The following is a 17,632-nucleotide window of genomic DNA, read 5'->3' as shown; positions in this document are numbered from 1 at the left end:
TTAACTACAATATACTGTTCTACATTTTTTTTATACCTATGAGTCACTTATTTATAGGATTTTTTTTCATTTTTGAATGTTCCCATTTATATTCCCTTTAAAAAAAACGATATAAAAACATTAAGGTCAGAATCAAAGTGTCCGCCAATAATAAGAATGACAAGGTATCAGTTACATTAATAATGACAGTTATTGGTGGAAGACAATGATTATATGTTCATTAAAATATCAATGTTATTAAAATTCATTCCTATTGTTAGCCAATAACATAACAAAATAAAATAAGCAAAAAATATCTATGTATTGAAAAAATTCGACATAGGTACTTAACTTTGTTGACCGGTTAACTTTTGTCATTCTAAAGTGTTTTAATTAGACTCTTTGGGTATTTTGATTTGCATTCCAAACTTTTGGACTGGAGCATACATGTAACACGTGTTGTCCGAACGGACAGTATATCGTACGTTTTATACAGCTAGTCAGCTTAAATTTTACTGCTACCCCATTTAAATAAATTCATCATAGATACCAGAACTAAATTTAGTATATACGCCAGACGCGCGTTTCGTCTACAAAAGACTCATCTGTGATGCTAGAATCCAAAAAAAGTTAAAAGGCCAAATAAAGTACGAAGTTGAAAGAAACCGAAACGTTTTTTCAAACTGATAAGTAAAACATAAGTTGATAACGCCATGGCAAACACAGTAAATGTCCAAAAGACAAACAGCAGTATATAAACACAACATAAAAAACTAAAGACTGAGCAACACGAACCCCACATACACCCGGGGATGATCTCAAGTGATCCGTTAGGGTGAGAGGATCCTGCTCTACATGTGTCACCTGTCGTGTTTCTCAAGTAAGTACCAACTTAATATGGTTTATCACATTCTGAAATGACGCGACATACCAGAAGTACAAACACGATGGATCACATTTGGAATGAAGAATAGCGAGATTGGTGTTGCGACGATTGGAACATATCCATCGTAATCTTTGAAATAAATAGTCCGTAATGTTCAACAATCTCGTGATTGTTTCGATAACGTTTTCGAAGGGATGAATTCAACTTCACTACTTGCAATTTTTTGGTTAAAAGCTTCCCTGTGAACAGCAACCATCTATCTAGGAAACCATTAAAGTAAACGCAATCCTTGGAATATCATTTCAACTTGGAAATAAATAATACTCCATAATTTCGTAGCCGCTACTAAAATGTTGCTATGTAGAAATGGAATTTCCACGATCGGGAAGCTTTTGGTCGTCTCTTTTGTCGTAAAGTTTTCTTTTAACCGATCATCATTATCAATTGAAAGATTTAAGTCAAAATACAGGGCAGACTTTAAAGAAAGGCAACAGTAGTATACCACTTTTCAATGTCATAAATTTATTAAGCAAAAACAAATCCGGGCTTCAAACTTAAACCGTTGGAAACACATCAACTATAAATACAACAGAAACACTAACTAAAACAATACAAACCCCAACATACAATAAAAATGGACTATTTCATAAAATCTACCATTTTTCTTATTGAGAGGACATCATTTATATAGCAGAAAGTAAAGTCAAATGAATCAAGCTTGCTTCTTTTAGTAGAACTAGGAGTAGTTCAGAAACAGCGCTTATACCGGAGTGCCATACATCTGTATGTTAAATCAGACTATTGACATCGATATTTACAAAGTTTCATAGAAATAATAAATCTCAACTAGGAGACTACATACCTGGCAATTGAAAAAAAAAATCCTCACAGACAACATTTATATACACATAAAAATAAAGCAGAATGCATCTTTCATATTTGACTCTGATAGTTCAATCATGATGTTAAGTCCATACAATGATTTGACTCCGGGTATTGCTAAATGATAACATATTTTTTTTTAAATTGCGTCGAACACATCCATTTCAGTACTCTTTAAAGACGTATGAGTTTGCATGAAACAATTCACATGCAGCCATGTATTGGTGAAAGCACATTACATTAGTACTTTTAAAAAAACGGAGAGGGTTACTTTTATTATATATAAGGATGGTTCAGTGTGGTTTCAATATCAATGAAACATTTATATTTACATGTTTTGAATAATTCTTAAAACTAGAATTCAGCAAATAAATAAATCAGGGTAATAGATATTTACCGAAAGGACATTTTAGTTTGTGTGAGATATTGATTTGTTTGAGGTTTTTTTTCTATATCTTATCTATTATATTTTTTCTTGGTTTGAATTTTAACCTTTGCCATGAATATTTTTTGTGACTTTTAATTGGTACAATTCTTTTTAAAAATAGATATGAAGAAATACAGTCTATTTGTAAATTGCATACAAACAAAGGTTCAGCTTATCAAATATAGACGATTATTTCTAGATGGTTTATTGATATATTTTTTTTTACACTAAACCAGTATCTAATTTATAGAAATCTTTTCAACCTGTATCACGCATTTCATAACTATCAGCAACGATCCTTTTGTACTGGATTGTATACTGAATAAAATAAATTAGTTAGTATTTCTTCCTGGCGAGCAAATAATTTTCTCTATCGGATTTTCTCTTCCTAGTCACTTGACAATCTTGAGCTTTTAACTAAATTCAAACTTTCGTTTTATATTTTTTCGAGATTATTATAACATATATTTTGTCAATAGTGTACTTGGAGATTTTCCGACATGACAAGCTATATATAGCTGAAATTGCGCAAATCTAAAAATAAAAAATAAACCATCTAAACAAGGATTGGCACACATAAAATCATGCAATCGATGCATGTGAATATATTTATCAGATTTTGTTAAAGTTTTATTGTTTATATATTTCAAACAAAAAACGGCTTATTTCTTCCTCAAAGCATATATTTCGTCATTAGTTTTACCTGTCCATAGTACAAATTACACGAACCTAAATATAACTTTCTCTTTCTCGGAACGTTTCGTTTTTCGTATATACATGTATTCATGTGAGGCATATTTTCAACAATTTCACATTACAGGTTTATTCTTAAAGTGAACATACAATACCGTCAAAGAATACTATTAAAACTATTTTCTTCAAATTGTAACTATTTTCAGTTGAAACGATACATGACAAGTAAAAACGATCATATGATAATCATACGGTGAATCGTCATTTACACCCGAACAACCGAAGTGGATTTGAATATTCAATTGCAACAAATTTTAAACGGAAATCATTTACAAATGGAAGTTAATCTTGGCAAAAATCAAATCAAAATGTGTTCTTACAGTAAATGTGTTAATTCAGACATTGGATTAGAAAAATACTTTAGTTTTTTTATGCATTTTGAATACATTTGGTTTAATATTTTTTGGCGTTTTTAATCAAATAAAACAATTATGGAAGAACTGACTCCATTTTATGGAAAATGCAACAAGGAGAGGTTGCCTATGGTGACACTGTTCATCGTTATCGTCGATGCAGTACTGCTGGTAACATTAGGGTTAAAGAGGTTTGTACTTATTTAAAATCAGTACGAATTTTTGTATTTCTAAATGTTTCTCTTTCTTTTTATATTTTCTTTCTTCATTAAATTGATTCTAATCATTTATTATTTAGACAATTAGTTAATTTGATTATCTATTTAGGATTATTGTAATGTTTACTTTTATCAAAATTTTTGCCTTTAATTTTTGCTCTTATTTCCTATGCGAAACCAAGGAAAGGCTTGTGTCATCCATATCATAACTTTTATTTGGCAGTTGTGTAACAGTCATCAATTGAAATTAGCAATTTCATTATTTATTTTTATTCCTTAAAAAAAAGCTGCATGGAAAAAGTACTCATCGATATAAACCAAAGTTAAAAATGCAATGGCAGAAATAATGTCAAACAAGAAACTAAACTGATGAAAACTGATTATATATGAATGACTAATTTAGATAAAATGTTTGTGACCCTAATTGTCCACTTATTTGGAAGACCTTATTATTTGTTATTGTTTGGTTTGTGTAAAAGATGATCAGAATAATTCAGGTAAGCATTTTAGCAAGGGTTTCAGAATTCCCCATTAGAGGTGTCTGTAAACCTTCGTCGTTATGGAGAAATGTTGCGTTATATTTATTGTTAATCCCTGCAAAGTTTCAGGACTATCATCATACCATCTGACCAAATCATGACATGTCCTAGTCCTAAGAGAGCAAGTTTATTAACATGCCATCTGATTTTATCATGATTCTAGTCTGTTGCATTTTCTAATTTAATTTGAAAATAAAAATGGAACCCAACATCTACATATTCCAACATCCTTTTTTAACTCATGTCGAACATGTTAGCAGATTTGCTTAATTTTTGTGCCTATTATATCCTTTAATAGGTTTTTCAGTGAATGTCTGTGAAGAAAGAAAAATACAATATAATAAGGAATAAGTTGTTTCATTATTATTCCTTATTATATTGTATTTTTTTTTCTTTTTTCTTTTTATTTCTAATTTTTGTTTGAAGTATGTATTACATGCATTACTACTATGTTGTATTTTTTTCTTTTTCGCCATTATCTAATGTACTTTGTGTTTATATTTATATTGGGAGAGGACGTCTCTAATGTTGTTATAACTTGTGTCCAATCCCTTTTGCTACTTTTGCAAATAAAATATGTTTAAACTAAATTGCAAATCACATCTTTTTGTAATACATGCAAATGTTTGATGATATATTTTCCCAAATTCTGATGATAGATGTCGCACTGTATAAGTAAGTACCACCAAAATAGGACTACACGGTGTTTTTATACATGTATTTCGATACCATAAACTTTAGTAAATATTGAAAGTTGTTTTGAATATCTCGCTGGTTTGAAAAAAAAAACATCCAGAAAAATAAACCGTACCTCTTTTAACTGCAATGATAAACCTAAAATCTTTTGTTTTCTTCTTTTGAATGTTGAAGTTGTATTGCCGTAAGCAATAAATACCAAGACGGGATTCACTTTTCTTTGAATTATTCTTTTTTCCCTTTAATTATTTAAAACATAATTTGCTATTTTTCCTGTGTTATAAATGAACAAGTACGTGAAAAATAAATGGTATTTATAAAAAAGCCATTATGTAGACAATTTCTAGAATTGTTGATTGAGCTAAAACAATGCTCATTGACGAACAAAGTTTTTTTTAAAAACAAAAGTCTCAACATAGGTCGATACTTAAAGACACCATAGTAATTTTAAAACTCGCTTCTTGAAAAAGTATTTGTAAACAATATTGAAACAGTTCTTATCCATTCGTTTTTGAGGCGTTTTGTAATTTGCCATGTGATTATGGACTTTCCGCATTGATTTTCCTCTAAGTTCAGTATTTTTGTGATTTTACTTTTTATTTTCAATTAGAAATGAATGAATTTCTATCAATCAAATAATTTCTATTTCATTCATTTTCGAAAATGTTCCACTATTTTGATCTTTTTCTTTATACTTTTGTCTTTATCTTTTCTAAATATAATGTGTCGTATAACAGAATTCTTATTTTATTCACAGAAAGTTTAAATAATAAAATAGATAAACTGCCAACTATTTACTCTACATATTTTATGATCAATAAGTTATGACAAAACATGGTATATCGATACTGTCTGGTTTCAGTTTTGTAATTTTTTGTTACATCCAGAGACCTCCTTTTAAAATATTTCCAAATTAATGTTGATACCTAAAAATGCATGACAATAAGCAAATTGTTTTGCGAAAAGAACATGTTAAAAATAATTCTGCTTACAAAAACATTTGGCTAACCGTTTAGAAAATATTCTAAAAATTTTCTCGGGCTTTTTAAACTGATTGAATACGCTCGACTCATCAGCTTGACAGGATGGGCTAAAATAACATAACAGACAAAATACTCGAAGATATTGAAGGCTAGTTCAAAGCAATATTGTAAGTATAAACAATAGGGGTTAAACTTATGTCATATCGCATTATATCATTTGTGTTTGCCTTTCTTTGTTTCAAACGATTCTACAAATATCTTACCCATCTTGAAATTTAATAAGTCTTTTGAATGGTTTGATTATAATTTTGATAACTAAAAAGACTTTCGGAATTCTTAAAGAAAGTAATTTCACCGAAGTTTTATACGGAGCATCTTGCAAATAAATTTGCATTTCTATGCCAAAGTTTGCTAATATTTATTAAACAATCTATTTGATCCCAATTTGAAATGAAAGATTGCGTCCATAATAGTCACATGATTGGTTGAATTATGTTTGAAGAATGGTTTTTAAAAGATACCAAAAAACTCTAAACGATAAATAGATTTACGGCATTTGAAATATTTCAACAGACTTCATAGAGTCCCAATAATTAAGATTTTGTTCATTAAGAATTCAGACAATTTGAGCCTCATTACAACGTTTTTGAAGGTCACTGAGATACGGAATGATGTTTAATTATTTTACACGATAGCTCCATGAAATCAACACACATTAATTTTGTCAGTTGCAGGATTTTTTGTATTGGTTATTATTGACTTTGAGCTATCTGTCAGTAATTGCAAGCACTCTCATATCGCTAATAAGTGACTTTTTTTGCTATGGGGATGAATAAATACCCTCCTATGTCTGGTCTGTGTTTCTGTTGTTATGATGTTTTTCTGATGAGTTAAGCACTTTTCAATTGATTTTTATTGTGTGTTCATTTGTTTTACTGTTACACCATTGACCCAGGTAAGGGGAGGGTTTGGCGGCAACAAGATAAATTAACCCCGCCACATTCTATTTCTGCCTGTCGCTAGCCAGTAGCCTGTAATTCAGTGGTTTTCGTTTGCAGCTATATATCATATTTCTTTTTCGTTCATTGTTGTATTTATAGTTTTGGCCGTTAGTTTTCAGGTTTGATTTGGTTTACATTTGTCATTTACGTTAATGCCTGACTACGCAGTGTGAGTTTTGATAATAGTTGATGACTGTACGGTGACCTACAGTGGTAAACTTTTAAGGTTTAATGAACAAAAGTAAAAGTAAAATGGTGGATGTTTGGAGTTGTTAAGCTTCATCTGAAAGTAATACTTTTTTAAGCTACTGAAATTAGAATAACATATCGTAAAATGATTTCACAGCTGAAATGTCAATTCAAACATAATATCCATGTAGAAACCAATACCAGTTCGATTATCAGTTTTTGAGATTGTTAGATATCCCAAAATCGCCCTATGACATCAAAATTGTATAGTTGACACTTCAACTGTCATATATAGTTCTTTAGTAAACATTTGATAATTCTGATCAAGGTATCACAACACTGAGCTATATTATCGGTATAATTTCCTCTTAACATCTTCCTCAAAGATTAACCAGCTCATCAAGATTCTGACCTCGACTAACGGGAAAGTTTGTGACGAAAATAGATCAATGTAAACTATACTACATACTAACATGAAAACTGACAGATATTAGACTTAATCGCAGATTTTCTGAAATCGTTTTATTATCAAACATTGGTTTGTCATACTTCATATTACATGTTAAAGATGATGGCAAGTTGCCATTCAATGACAATTTTACGTAAATATACCTTTGACAATATTTCGTCAGCTGTCGTATAGAATAATGTACTCCATTGAAATTATTTGTCCATGGACTAATACTTCCATGCTGTATTTCAAAATAAGGGAGGATAATGGTTTATTACTCGAAAGGGGAGTTATATAACGTCGAAGTTTGTCTGAACAGTTTCTCTTTAGCTCACTTTGAAATAAGGTCGGTGTAATATTGTCATTATTACGTGACATGCTGGAGATCGAAAAGAGGTAGCCTAATGGATTTTTTTTGGTTGCTTTTCTGCTATTTTCAAAGATGAAACAAAAAGTATTGGTTACCGAGCTTTTTAATGCTAAAGGCTTAGGTTGATGTACATGTAACAGTATGGTTTTTGTGTATTCTGATTGAGGACCCTTATTTTTGCGGGGTATTTTTTTGATACATATTATGTTTAAAATAGGATTGGTGTCTCATTGAATAGAATTCCGAATGGAATCGGAAAATGTGTAAAAGAGACAACAAACCGGTCAAAGAGCAAAAAAGCAGCTTAAGTCCACCAATGGGTCTTCAATGCAAAGCGGAAATCTCAAACCCGGGGTTTATTAAACATTAATTGTACTAATTTATTTTTTAGGGAAAACGTTTATGTTTACAAGTTGAAATTATATACACATATTATATACTAAGTCTACATCATGGTTTGTTTTAGAGGGACACATTTGTCACATCATTGTGAATTAACTCTCATAATGGTAATAAACTGTTGACAAAGTTAGTACGAAATGTGTAGTCTTAGAAAGGGCGTAGAATCATTTGGAAATTAAATGTATTCAATTCATATTTCTTTTTTCAATATTCCTGGCTTAATGTTTTTGGACTTTTCTTGGTAAAGACTTTGAATATCGTATTCATGGAAGTGTTAACGTCATTTCATGGAAGCTACAAGGAATATCTTCTTTTGACAACTTTGATCATTCTTATAGTAGATGTGGTTCTTTTTGTTGCTCATGAAGTTAAGAGGTAAGTACAGATATTAGAAATGAAATTTATCACGGTTCCTGGTAATAGATTTGGTCGTATATCAACTTAATGGTTTTTATCATTACACGAGGTTGCCAACAGTGGTTCTCCTAAAGAACTCAAAAGTGAAAGTAAGTATAGATGACAAGAACACATGACAAGTACTTGTAATAAAACTTACGATTTTTATTGGCAAGTATCCAGATTTTGTATATTGGTTTTCAAAAAAGAAAATTTCTGTAAAAATGTAAACAAATAAAGCAAAACAGAAATGAAATCAACCTAAATATGACCATGGGATACAATTTTGTTATTTGGAGCTCTGAGTTATGTTAAATTATGCGGAAATATATTTTGTATACTCATGATTTCTATGTTTATAACTCTGTCTCTTGTAGAGATCAAATGTTCGCCATTGACGAAGAGTTGATTTTACTGCTTTGTTTTTAAAAGTGAAAACGTACAGTTGAAAAAAAAATACGGAAACAATGATGTAGGAACAATTTCCGCTACATTTGATTTTAATCACAAGAAAGTCAATGTTTTTTTTTATGGTCGGGTTGTTGTCTCTTTGATACATTCCCCATTTCCATTCTCAATTTTAATATCAAAATAATATTTTAAATTAGACTTACTTTCATCTTAATTTTAGTTTGGTTATCAACGTTCACTTACATCTTTTCGACTATTACTAAAAAAAAATGTCGGTATTTAATACAGTGAATACGTACTCACCTAAAATGCAGGACGTTGTGGGTTAGATTTCTGGTTTATTAATATTTGCTGTTTGTCATCGTAGAAAGCGACATTAAGGAATAAGATCGCCTCGGGGTTGAAATAATGTGGATGGGTGTGGTAGCGTTTCTTTCTGCGAACTGTAACTTGGGAAATATCCAATTGAAAATACGGCTCAGCGTGTCAATTTAGTAGAACGTATCTAGTATACATCGCATTATAAATATAACGTTAAATTGTACCGTTGGATGGGTACTGATCGATACTTCAGTCAAAAAGACATGATTTATTTATTAGAAGTTATCGGTTTTGAACTAGCTTTCAAGAGCTCTTATTTAGGAGCTTTATGCTTTGTCTTTATGTGAGTTTGTTTGCTGGTATTTAACCCCGCCACATTCTTTATGTGCCTGTCACACAGTCAGGAATCAGCAGTTTAGTGGTTGTTGTGGTTCAAATCTATTTGGTTTGCTCGTTTGAATTGTTTTACATTTTTTATGCTGGGATATTTTTAAGCAGACTGCTTAGTATACGGTTCGGGTTTTTCTCAGTTTTGAAGAGCATACGGTGACCTATTATTGCTTTCATCTTCGTTATTTAAGTCTGGCGGATAGTTATCTCATCGACAATCATAACTCATATCTTCATTTTTATACAGAAGGAATATAAAAAACTAGTCAAAATATTTGTAAATTTGATAAAAAATTTATATTAATCATTGCAGCTTGATGCTCATTAATTTGCAGTTTTAATATCTAAAGTTTCATATAGGTTATTGGGTTTTCTACACATTGATATCGTAAAATATCAGCCGCGAGCATCAACGTGAACCTTTTAGGCGAGTGAGCGCAGCGAACAAGCTAAAAAGTTTCACATTGTGTCGAGCGGCTGATATTTTACGATATTTATACGAAGAAAATCCGATTATCTGTTTATCGTTCTTATACTGGTGTATTCTGTCTTCCTAAGACAGTTTTGCGCTTGACGAAAGCAAGCTTGACAATAAACGTTATCGTGTTCATTCTATAATACAAGTCTTATTAGTCAAATAACCAAAAGAAAAAACCTATCTTTAACCAAATTTTACGAAAAGATACCCCCATTATAAAACAAATATACAATCAGCAATATTCGGGAGATTTCGCAAGCCTACAATTGATACCCTGTCAAGGTGTGGCGAATAAACAAAAATGCACACAAAAGAAGAAAAAAGAAAACAAATTGTGAATGAATACTCCGCTTACTTACGTCATAAACACACGATTATGTGCGTGATTCCCCACATTTATTTGTATTGTTACAACATTTCAGCCACCAGCACTTGCATCTGAAAAATATCCCTGAATACCTTAATATAACATTAAGGTTTATCGGTTATTTTGTTTCAGAGACAAGTGCCTGTGATTTCAACTGACATTGCTGTATGAAAGTCAAGCGATTAAAGATTTTTGTTTTGCGTTTGCTGATTTATTGGCAAACCAAAGATTGTGTAAGCTGTTTGTTATTATTGATCATTTTGGGGAAAGGTTATACTGCACTTAATTAACAATGTAATAATCTAATACTACACTGTATTCAATTTTGTAATGCGTCAGTTTATCTATTGACTAAGACTATTCAAGCATTTTTTTAAATTGATCATTTCCGGGAATAGATACACTCTAACACCAATACAGATTTGAAAATCTGATGAAACATTTGTTTAAAAAAAATCATTGTTCAAATGCGAATGGAATTAAAAATCAAAATAATTATTTGAAAGAAGACAGAGATGTGAACAACAGGTTCTATCAATCAGTTTTTCGCATCTTCAAAATTTGGCGCTTCTTGATATATAAAAATCTAAAAATGCCAAAACAGGACTTAATTTTTATGGTATTTAGTAGATAAAATAATACCAATACACATTTTATTCAGGTGGCAGCCGAAGTCCGCCTCTGGGTGCGGGATTTTCTTGCTGTGTTGAAACCCTATTGGTAGCCTTCGGCTGCTTTCTGCTCTTTAATTGGGTTGTTGTCTCTTTGACACATTCCCAATTTCTATTCTCAATTTTATTGTATGATTTAAGCTAACGTATAGCAACCTTTACATTTAAAGTGCGAGGTTTGGCATGCCACAAAACCAGGTTCAACCCACCACTTTTATTCCCCTTTAAAGGTGTCCTGTACCAAGTCAGGAAGATGGCCATTGTTATATTATTGTTCGTGTATGTGGGTGTTGCATTTTAACGTTGAGTCGTTTGTGTTTTCTCTTATTTTTGAGATATTGAGATAAAACGTGGCACGGTACTTGTCTATCCCAATTTCATGTATTTGGTTTTCATATTATATTTGTTATTCTCGTGGTGTTTTGTCTGATGCTTGGTCCGTTTCTGTGTGTGTTACGTTTCGGTGTTATGTCGTTGTTCTCCTCTTATATTTAATGCGTTTTCCTCGGTTTTAGTTTGTTACCCCGATTTTGTTTTTTGTCCATGGATTTATGAGTTTTGAACAGCGGTATACTACTGTTGCCTTTATTTACATATATATGTGTATATTATATTATTGTATTTTCACTTCACTTGTCTCAGTTTCTTTTCTTTTGTCAATACTTTAGGCATCTATCAATGTTTTGTTGAAAGATTCAAAGATCCCTGTCATGCAAACAATATACACAATTAATATCCCTATTTTTTTTATTTACAGTGATGGCTGGTCGAAAGTTACCGAGGGAGACATCATAGTTATCGTGGTGGTTTTAGTGTTTACCGTGTGTATTCTGATAGCAGATATTACCTACGTGGTGGCAAGAGTTCTGTTTTCACAGAAAATGGTACATGATCAGTTTCTATTTTTATAATAACCAAGGCTAATCAATCTTACAAATGTTTCATTCACTACGGAACGCCGTTATTGACTCTGCAATTGTCCGCTTAAAACAACAATTAAACGAAAATCCATTACTTTGTTTTGATATTTTCTCAATGAGATACAGTCTAATTCAACAAGTTTAATAATTTGTTCAACAATGATTGGTTGATAATTTGATTGATTGTTGCTCATTTACTGCCCAGTGGCAAATATGTCATTACATTTGTAAGAACTAAAACAATAGTTAAGTTCTGAAAATTAGCCCGAAACGAAATGGACATTAGGGACTACCATTGAAAATAAGGCTTTGTTGGATAGGATCAGAAAGTTTGCCCTGCAACTGGGAAAATATAGGACTTTGAAGTAGTGTTTGTTTTTTAAGTTTGTTGCTTGGCATTTTATATTTGGTGACTGTACCTTGATAATTTCTTTTACTTTTGAATCAAAGATGGTTAGGCACCTATGCAGAAAAAATATAATTAATGAAGTCGAAAAAATTGTTGAGCCTTGATACATGGTGACAGTTCAGATGTTCTTCGATGTTGATAATTCCAAACCACCATCAAACGTCTGCGCCACAATTGTTTAAATAAAAGATAAGTTAAGAGCCTACAGAAAAAAAAAGAAAACAGTCCAATTTCAAACAATTATAATTGAGACAATATATATCCCTTCAAGTAGTCTGCTTATTAATATCCGTCACAATCTAAAAAGGTCACGTCGGTTACTTGAAAGAGAAACATATCATTAATCTTTAGATAGCTTAAAAAAAGGTAAAGTAGAAGCCTTAGTTTCTTATAATTTCAATATTTATTAACGGATAATTTTAGAAATGATTGAATCGAGGATTGAATTGAGTTTGGTATCTTCTGTTTATTTTTCATACCAAATAAGCAATGATACGCATACGCCTGACTAAGCTTCCTGTTTAAGATTAAAATTTGACGATGAAATTCTTGCAATTACTTATTCCATGTACTAGTAACATGAAATCCCTTTCGATACCCTTTCAATAAAGATACCATTTTGAGCTATTTACACATTGATAAAAAATAATTGGAACATAAAACTGATCTTTTAACTAATTCCTGTAATAAATGCACACGTACAGATTTATGTTCAAAGTATAATCTAACTTTTAATTCTTTTGTTATAGAGTGCATACATTGAAAAGTCAGAACTGACAGAAGATTTTGAGTGTGTTATATGTTTGGATGACTCCAACGATCATATAGGAAAGTTAAAATGTGGTCATAGTAAGTATTTACCATAGCAAGTTTTTAAGCAGGTGTATGTGAATTAGTTTTAAGGTAGAAAAATGTTTTGATTTAAACAATTTGATGTCTTGTTCATTAGCATATTGGTGTACGTATTGAGCGAGGATACGCAAGAAGCCAAGATACTGAACGCCCATTACATAATACCTTTTACTTATTGAATATGAGTTATAATGCTGTTGATATGAATGTCTATATAACGACGAAAGGTAACAGAAAATAAAACTTGTTTTTACATGTATATATAGCAGATGAGAAAATCCTGTGTAAAATAGATAGATAACTTGACATAAGAATCTACCATTATACTATCCAGTCTTCCCTCTGATTACAGCATTCCATCATGAGTGTATATATGACTTTATTACAAGAGAAGCATTGAATGACGCTGTACCAAGCTGTCCTTTATGTCGCAGAACAATGGAACGGTTTGGTGATTGGATTTGGATCATTAATTGGAAACCTTGGAGAAATCAAAGCGACATGAAAGGTAAAGATAAATGTTTTGATGGAAAAGAAACTAATGTAAAAATTTGATAGAATTAATGCAAAGCTAAGTATTGTTATAAAACGTAAATAAACTATAATATTGGTATGGTTGTTTTAGACAGTTAACTGTTAACTAAAATAAACCCGACTCAATAGAAAATAACAAAAGTAATTAGTCAAAGAAAAAAACACAACACCATTGCCCTAACGAAAAAAGACGAACAACAGTCTATTCAATCAATTCATAAAAATCCAACTTGGACCAATCCAGAAAATCAGGTGTTATCTTATGTGCTCTAGAAGGGAATCTAGATCCTGCAATACTAGTGACCTTGTCGTTTTGATCATGGCTAGCAAAATCTAGAGCTTACTTTCATAGCTTAAACATAACATTTTGATTTTGGTCTAGTACATTGTTATACCTATCTAAATTTAGATATTTTTGAATGTGTTCATTAGCTTGTATATTTTAGTTATCTGTTGTTTCAATTTTGGTTTCTTGTTCGTTATATATTTGTTGAAACCAAATTGTAGCTAAACAGTTTTAAAGAAGGGTATTAATGATACTTCGTAATCGACTTTAAAAAGTAATTAATAATCACAAGAAAAACTTCATGACTCGTATTGCTTTTAAACAACAGCAATATTAACCACTTATGTCTTTTTCCCCCATGGCTTATTTACCTTGGGATAACTTTTTTCGTCTTTCATACATCATTTTGAAATATTTAGTACTAATTTATATACATTAATTACATTCTAAAGAAGGGATGCCATGTCTGTTTTTTATAATTATATATTTGTTCTTTTCAGGGCTAGTAAGCACTGTCTGAAGAAGACTAAACGACGAGTTTTGCAATTTCAATTTTATATAGACAGCAGTTGAAAATATATTCATAAACAATTAGCATGATAACATATGTGTTGCTTTCTTATTTTCTTATTCCTTTGTTCAATTTTTTTTCATTCATATTTTTGAAATGCAGAAAACATCATTGGAATCTCCTTTATTAACCTTATCAGTGTTGCTTATAGCTTTAATGTATAAGGTATGAACATTTTCGTTATATCAATTATTTGTTATGGAATAAGGTAATATCTCTCAAAAAAAATTTGATTGAAAAAAGATTGAAGACTAACTAAGAAATCATCTTCATGAAACTAGAAAACTGGTCAGTTATAAGCTTTACTCTAAGTCTCGTAGCCTTGATTTATGATGTGCTTTGTCATAAACAGACGGTACCTTACCTTATTTTTGCAGACCACCAAATAAATAGCCTTAACTGCAGCTTTCCGTAATAGACAAGAAAAAAACACATTTTCAGTACATGTTTTAAAAGTGCATTCTTTAGCTTGTTTTGTGTCACGTCAATTTTATTTAGAACAAATAGAAAACGATATCACAGCACATTGTTCGTCACAGTTAAGTGACTAAGTTTGCATCATCTCATAAAATTAGGGCTTATTAGGCCTTGTTCCAGCGTATAAAAAGGATTTTGTTTTCGTCAAAAGCTAGTACCTGTTTGCGGCTTTAAGATGCAGTATGCACTTAGTAAAATTATTTCAAGATATCCATGTTAAATACGAAATCTACCAACTCTTACCATAAATTTTGTTCTATTAAAATATACAGAGCTAGATTCCCTGTAAATGAGATTTCCGTCATTCCTACCGGCATGCAGCGTTCTTCACCTAGATACTGTGAATTCATTATTATTCGTTGGATATCAATTTTAGTGGGTTTTGTTGGTACAGGTGAACCACGAATAAAAATGTTCACCAATAACATTTTAGAAATAGGCCTTGTATCTGCGAGTACTCTCAAATCGTATTTTCTTGTTAATTCGACCTGTTGATACTGTTTATAATGCTTTTTTGTTATTTTTTATTTATATGGATCTTGTCTGTACACCAGCTTTGATTATTTGTAATATCTTCAATTTTTCACTTATTCTTACTACATTTGTACATTTGTATAAACTTCAAGATTATAATTATTTTTTTTAAAACCGTTTTTTTTCTAAAGTGAATATTGATCAATATTTTCGAAGGGTTAAATATTTCTCAGTGGTGTCCTGCCATGGCTTTGTTTGAATTTGTTTGTTAGCTTTTTGGTCATGCATGTTTGTCTCTAATATTTAATTAACTGTGCATTTGTATTCAGATATCGCAGATCAAATATATTCGTTCATAGTGTAATCATACGTTTTTTGATTGAGTTAAGTCTGCCAATTGATATTTTATCGTGTGTTTTTCTATGTTGTGATGTTATGCTATTGTTTCAGAAAAAGGGAGAAGGTTTGGATCCATTAAAACGTTTACTCCCGCTGTAAATGTTTGCACCTGTCCTAATTCAGGAATCTGATGTACAGTAGTTGTCGTTAGTTTATGTAATATATACATGTTTCTCGTTTCTCGTTTTTTTTATATAGATTAGACCGTTGGTTTTTCCCGTTTGAATGGTTTTACACTAGTAATTTTGGGGCCCTTTATAGCTTGTAGTTCGGTGTGAGCCAAGGCTCCGTGTTGAAGGCCGTACTTTAACCTATAATGGTTTACTTTTTAAATTGTTATTTGAATGGAGAGTTGTCTCATTGGCACTCACACCACATCTTCCTATATCTACTTGTATACATAGCTTGTCAAACCACGAAAATAAATATCTATGAATATGCATTTTTTCAGCAATCCACGCAAATTGATACCTACGGAAATAAATGAATCTATAAAAATGATATTTATACCAAAAAGGAATATAAACATTTTCACGCTTTTGTCGCTTTTTTATTTCAACTGTCTAATCAACCATGACGTTTATTTGTCGATATATTATTTTCAATAATGTGACGCCAGTGCTGCTGATAAAATATATTCAATTCACTATCAGCGATAATGAAGGTACTAGCACCTCATTTTGTTCAACAAATCACCGCAGCAATCCATATGAAAATCTGTTCCGAATATTTCCTGGTGTTTTCAAAAAATTGTCAGTAATGGCATTGTAAAGGTCTAGTGATTGACAAATTTTAGCAATATATTTGTGTATATGTAAAATGAAATAATGAAAAGTGTTCGTAATTAAACAATGTAAATATTGTCAACGTGACGTAATAAAATAACCTCATATTAGAAATATATACTTGTTTTGGGATATAATTATATTTATTGAGTAAAAGATGAGCCCGACAATAAAACATGCTACAACAACGAACAAGGGATCAGTATGTTCGAGTTTCTAATTGACAACAGATTTGTTTGATTTGAAGGTAGAATTTTCCAGCATTCCTATGGAAAAGTGTGCAATTCTCCTAGACATTCTTTTCTTATTTCCATATGAGTCGGTGTTCCTTCTAAACACTTAAGAACATGAAAGAAGCTATCCCTTTTAATTTCACTTATATATAGGTATATTGATGACCTTTTTTCCATGTACTTTTCAAGGTTTTTTTATTTGGTTTCATTGCCATATCCTTTTGCAGTAAAGATGCAAGAAAGCTGCTATACAGCTTACTTAGCATTTTTTCTAGACATTAACTGCGAATTTTTAAAACATCGGTCATCTCAGTATTAGAATCTATGATGAACGAGACGATTCAAACTTGAAATTACATATTTTCATCACCTTAGCAACATTATACTAACTTTTCACGTGTATGGAGTATACTTTTCTCAACTCATACTGAAGGCCGTACTTACCTATAATGGTTTAATTTTTAAATTGTTATTTGGATGGAGAGTTGTCTCATTGGCACTCACACCACATCTTCCTATACCTATCAAT

At 31.1% G+C, this 17,632-nt stretch overlaps 1 protein-coding gene across 1 annotated transcript; it reads left to right on the top strand.

Annotated features, from left to right (window-relative positions):
- Nucleotides 1-2,927: 2,927 nt before the first annotated feature.
- LOC134719408 (uncharacterized) lies at nucleotides 2,928-16,625 on the top strand. The gene is made up of 5 exons (XM_063582409.1): nucleotides 2,928-3,471; nucleotides 11,921-12,047; nucleotides 13,242-13,341; nucleotides 13,697-13,852; nucleotides 14,665-16,625. Exons 1-5 carry the CDS (start codon nucleotides 3,359-3,361, stop codon nucleotides 14,682-14,684), a joined length of 516 nt encoding a protein of 171 aa, XP_063438479.1. The 5' UTR covers nucleotides 2,928-3,358; the 3' UTR covers nucleotides 14,685-16,625.
- Nucleotides 16,626-17,632: the final 1,007 nt, after the last annotated feature.

The sequence above is a fragment of the Mytilus trossulus genome, chromosome 1 (assembly GCF_036588685.1).
Source record: "Mytilus trossulus isolate FHL-02 chromosome 1, PNRI_Mtr1.1.1.hap1, whole genome shotgun sequence".
Lineage (NCBI taxonomy): Eukaryota > Metazoa > Mollusca > Bivalvia > Mytilida > Mytilidae > Mytilus > Mytilus trossulus.
This window is presented reverse-complemented; position numbering and strand designations above follow the sequence as displayed.

What these genes read in the sequence shown, in the direction of transcription:
- LOC134719408 (XM_063582409.1), top strand. Translation starts at nt 3,359, where the DNA reads ATGGAAGAACTGACTCCATTTTATGGAAAATGCAACAAGGAGAGGTTG. An exon ending in AAAGTTAAAATGTGGTCATA is followed by an intron (nt 13,342 to 13,696) that starts GTAAGTATTTAC and finishes CTCTGATTACAG; the next exon opens with CATTCCATCATGAGTGTATA. An exon ending in AAATCAAAGCGACATGAAAG is followed by an intron (nt 13,853 to 14,664) that starts GTAAAGATAAAT and finishes TGTTCTTTTCAG; the next exon opens with GGCTAGTAAGCACTGTCTGA.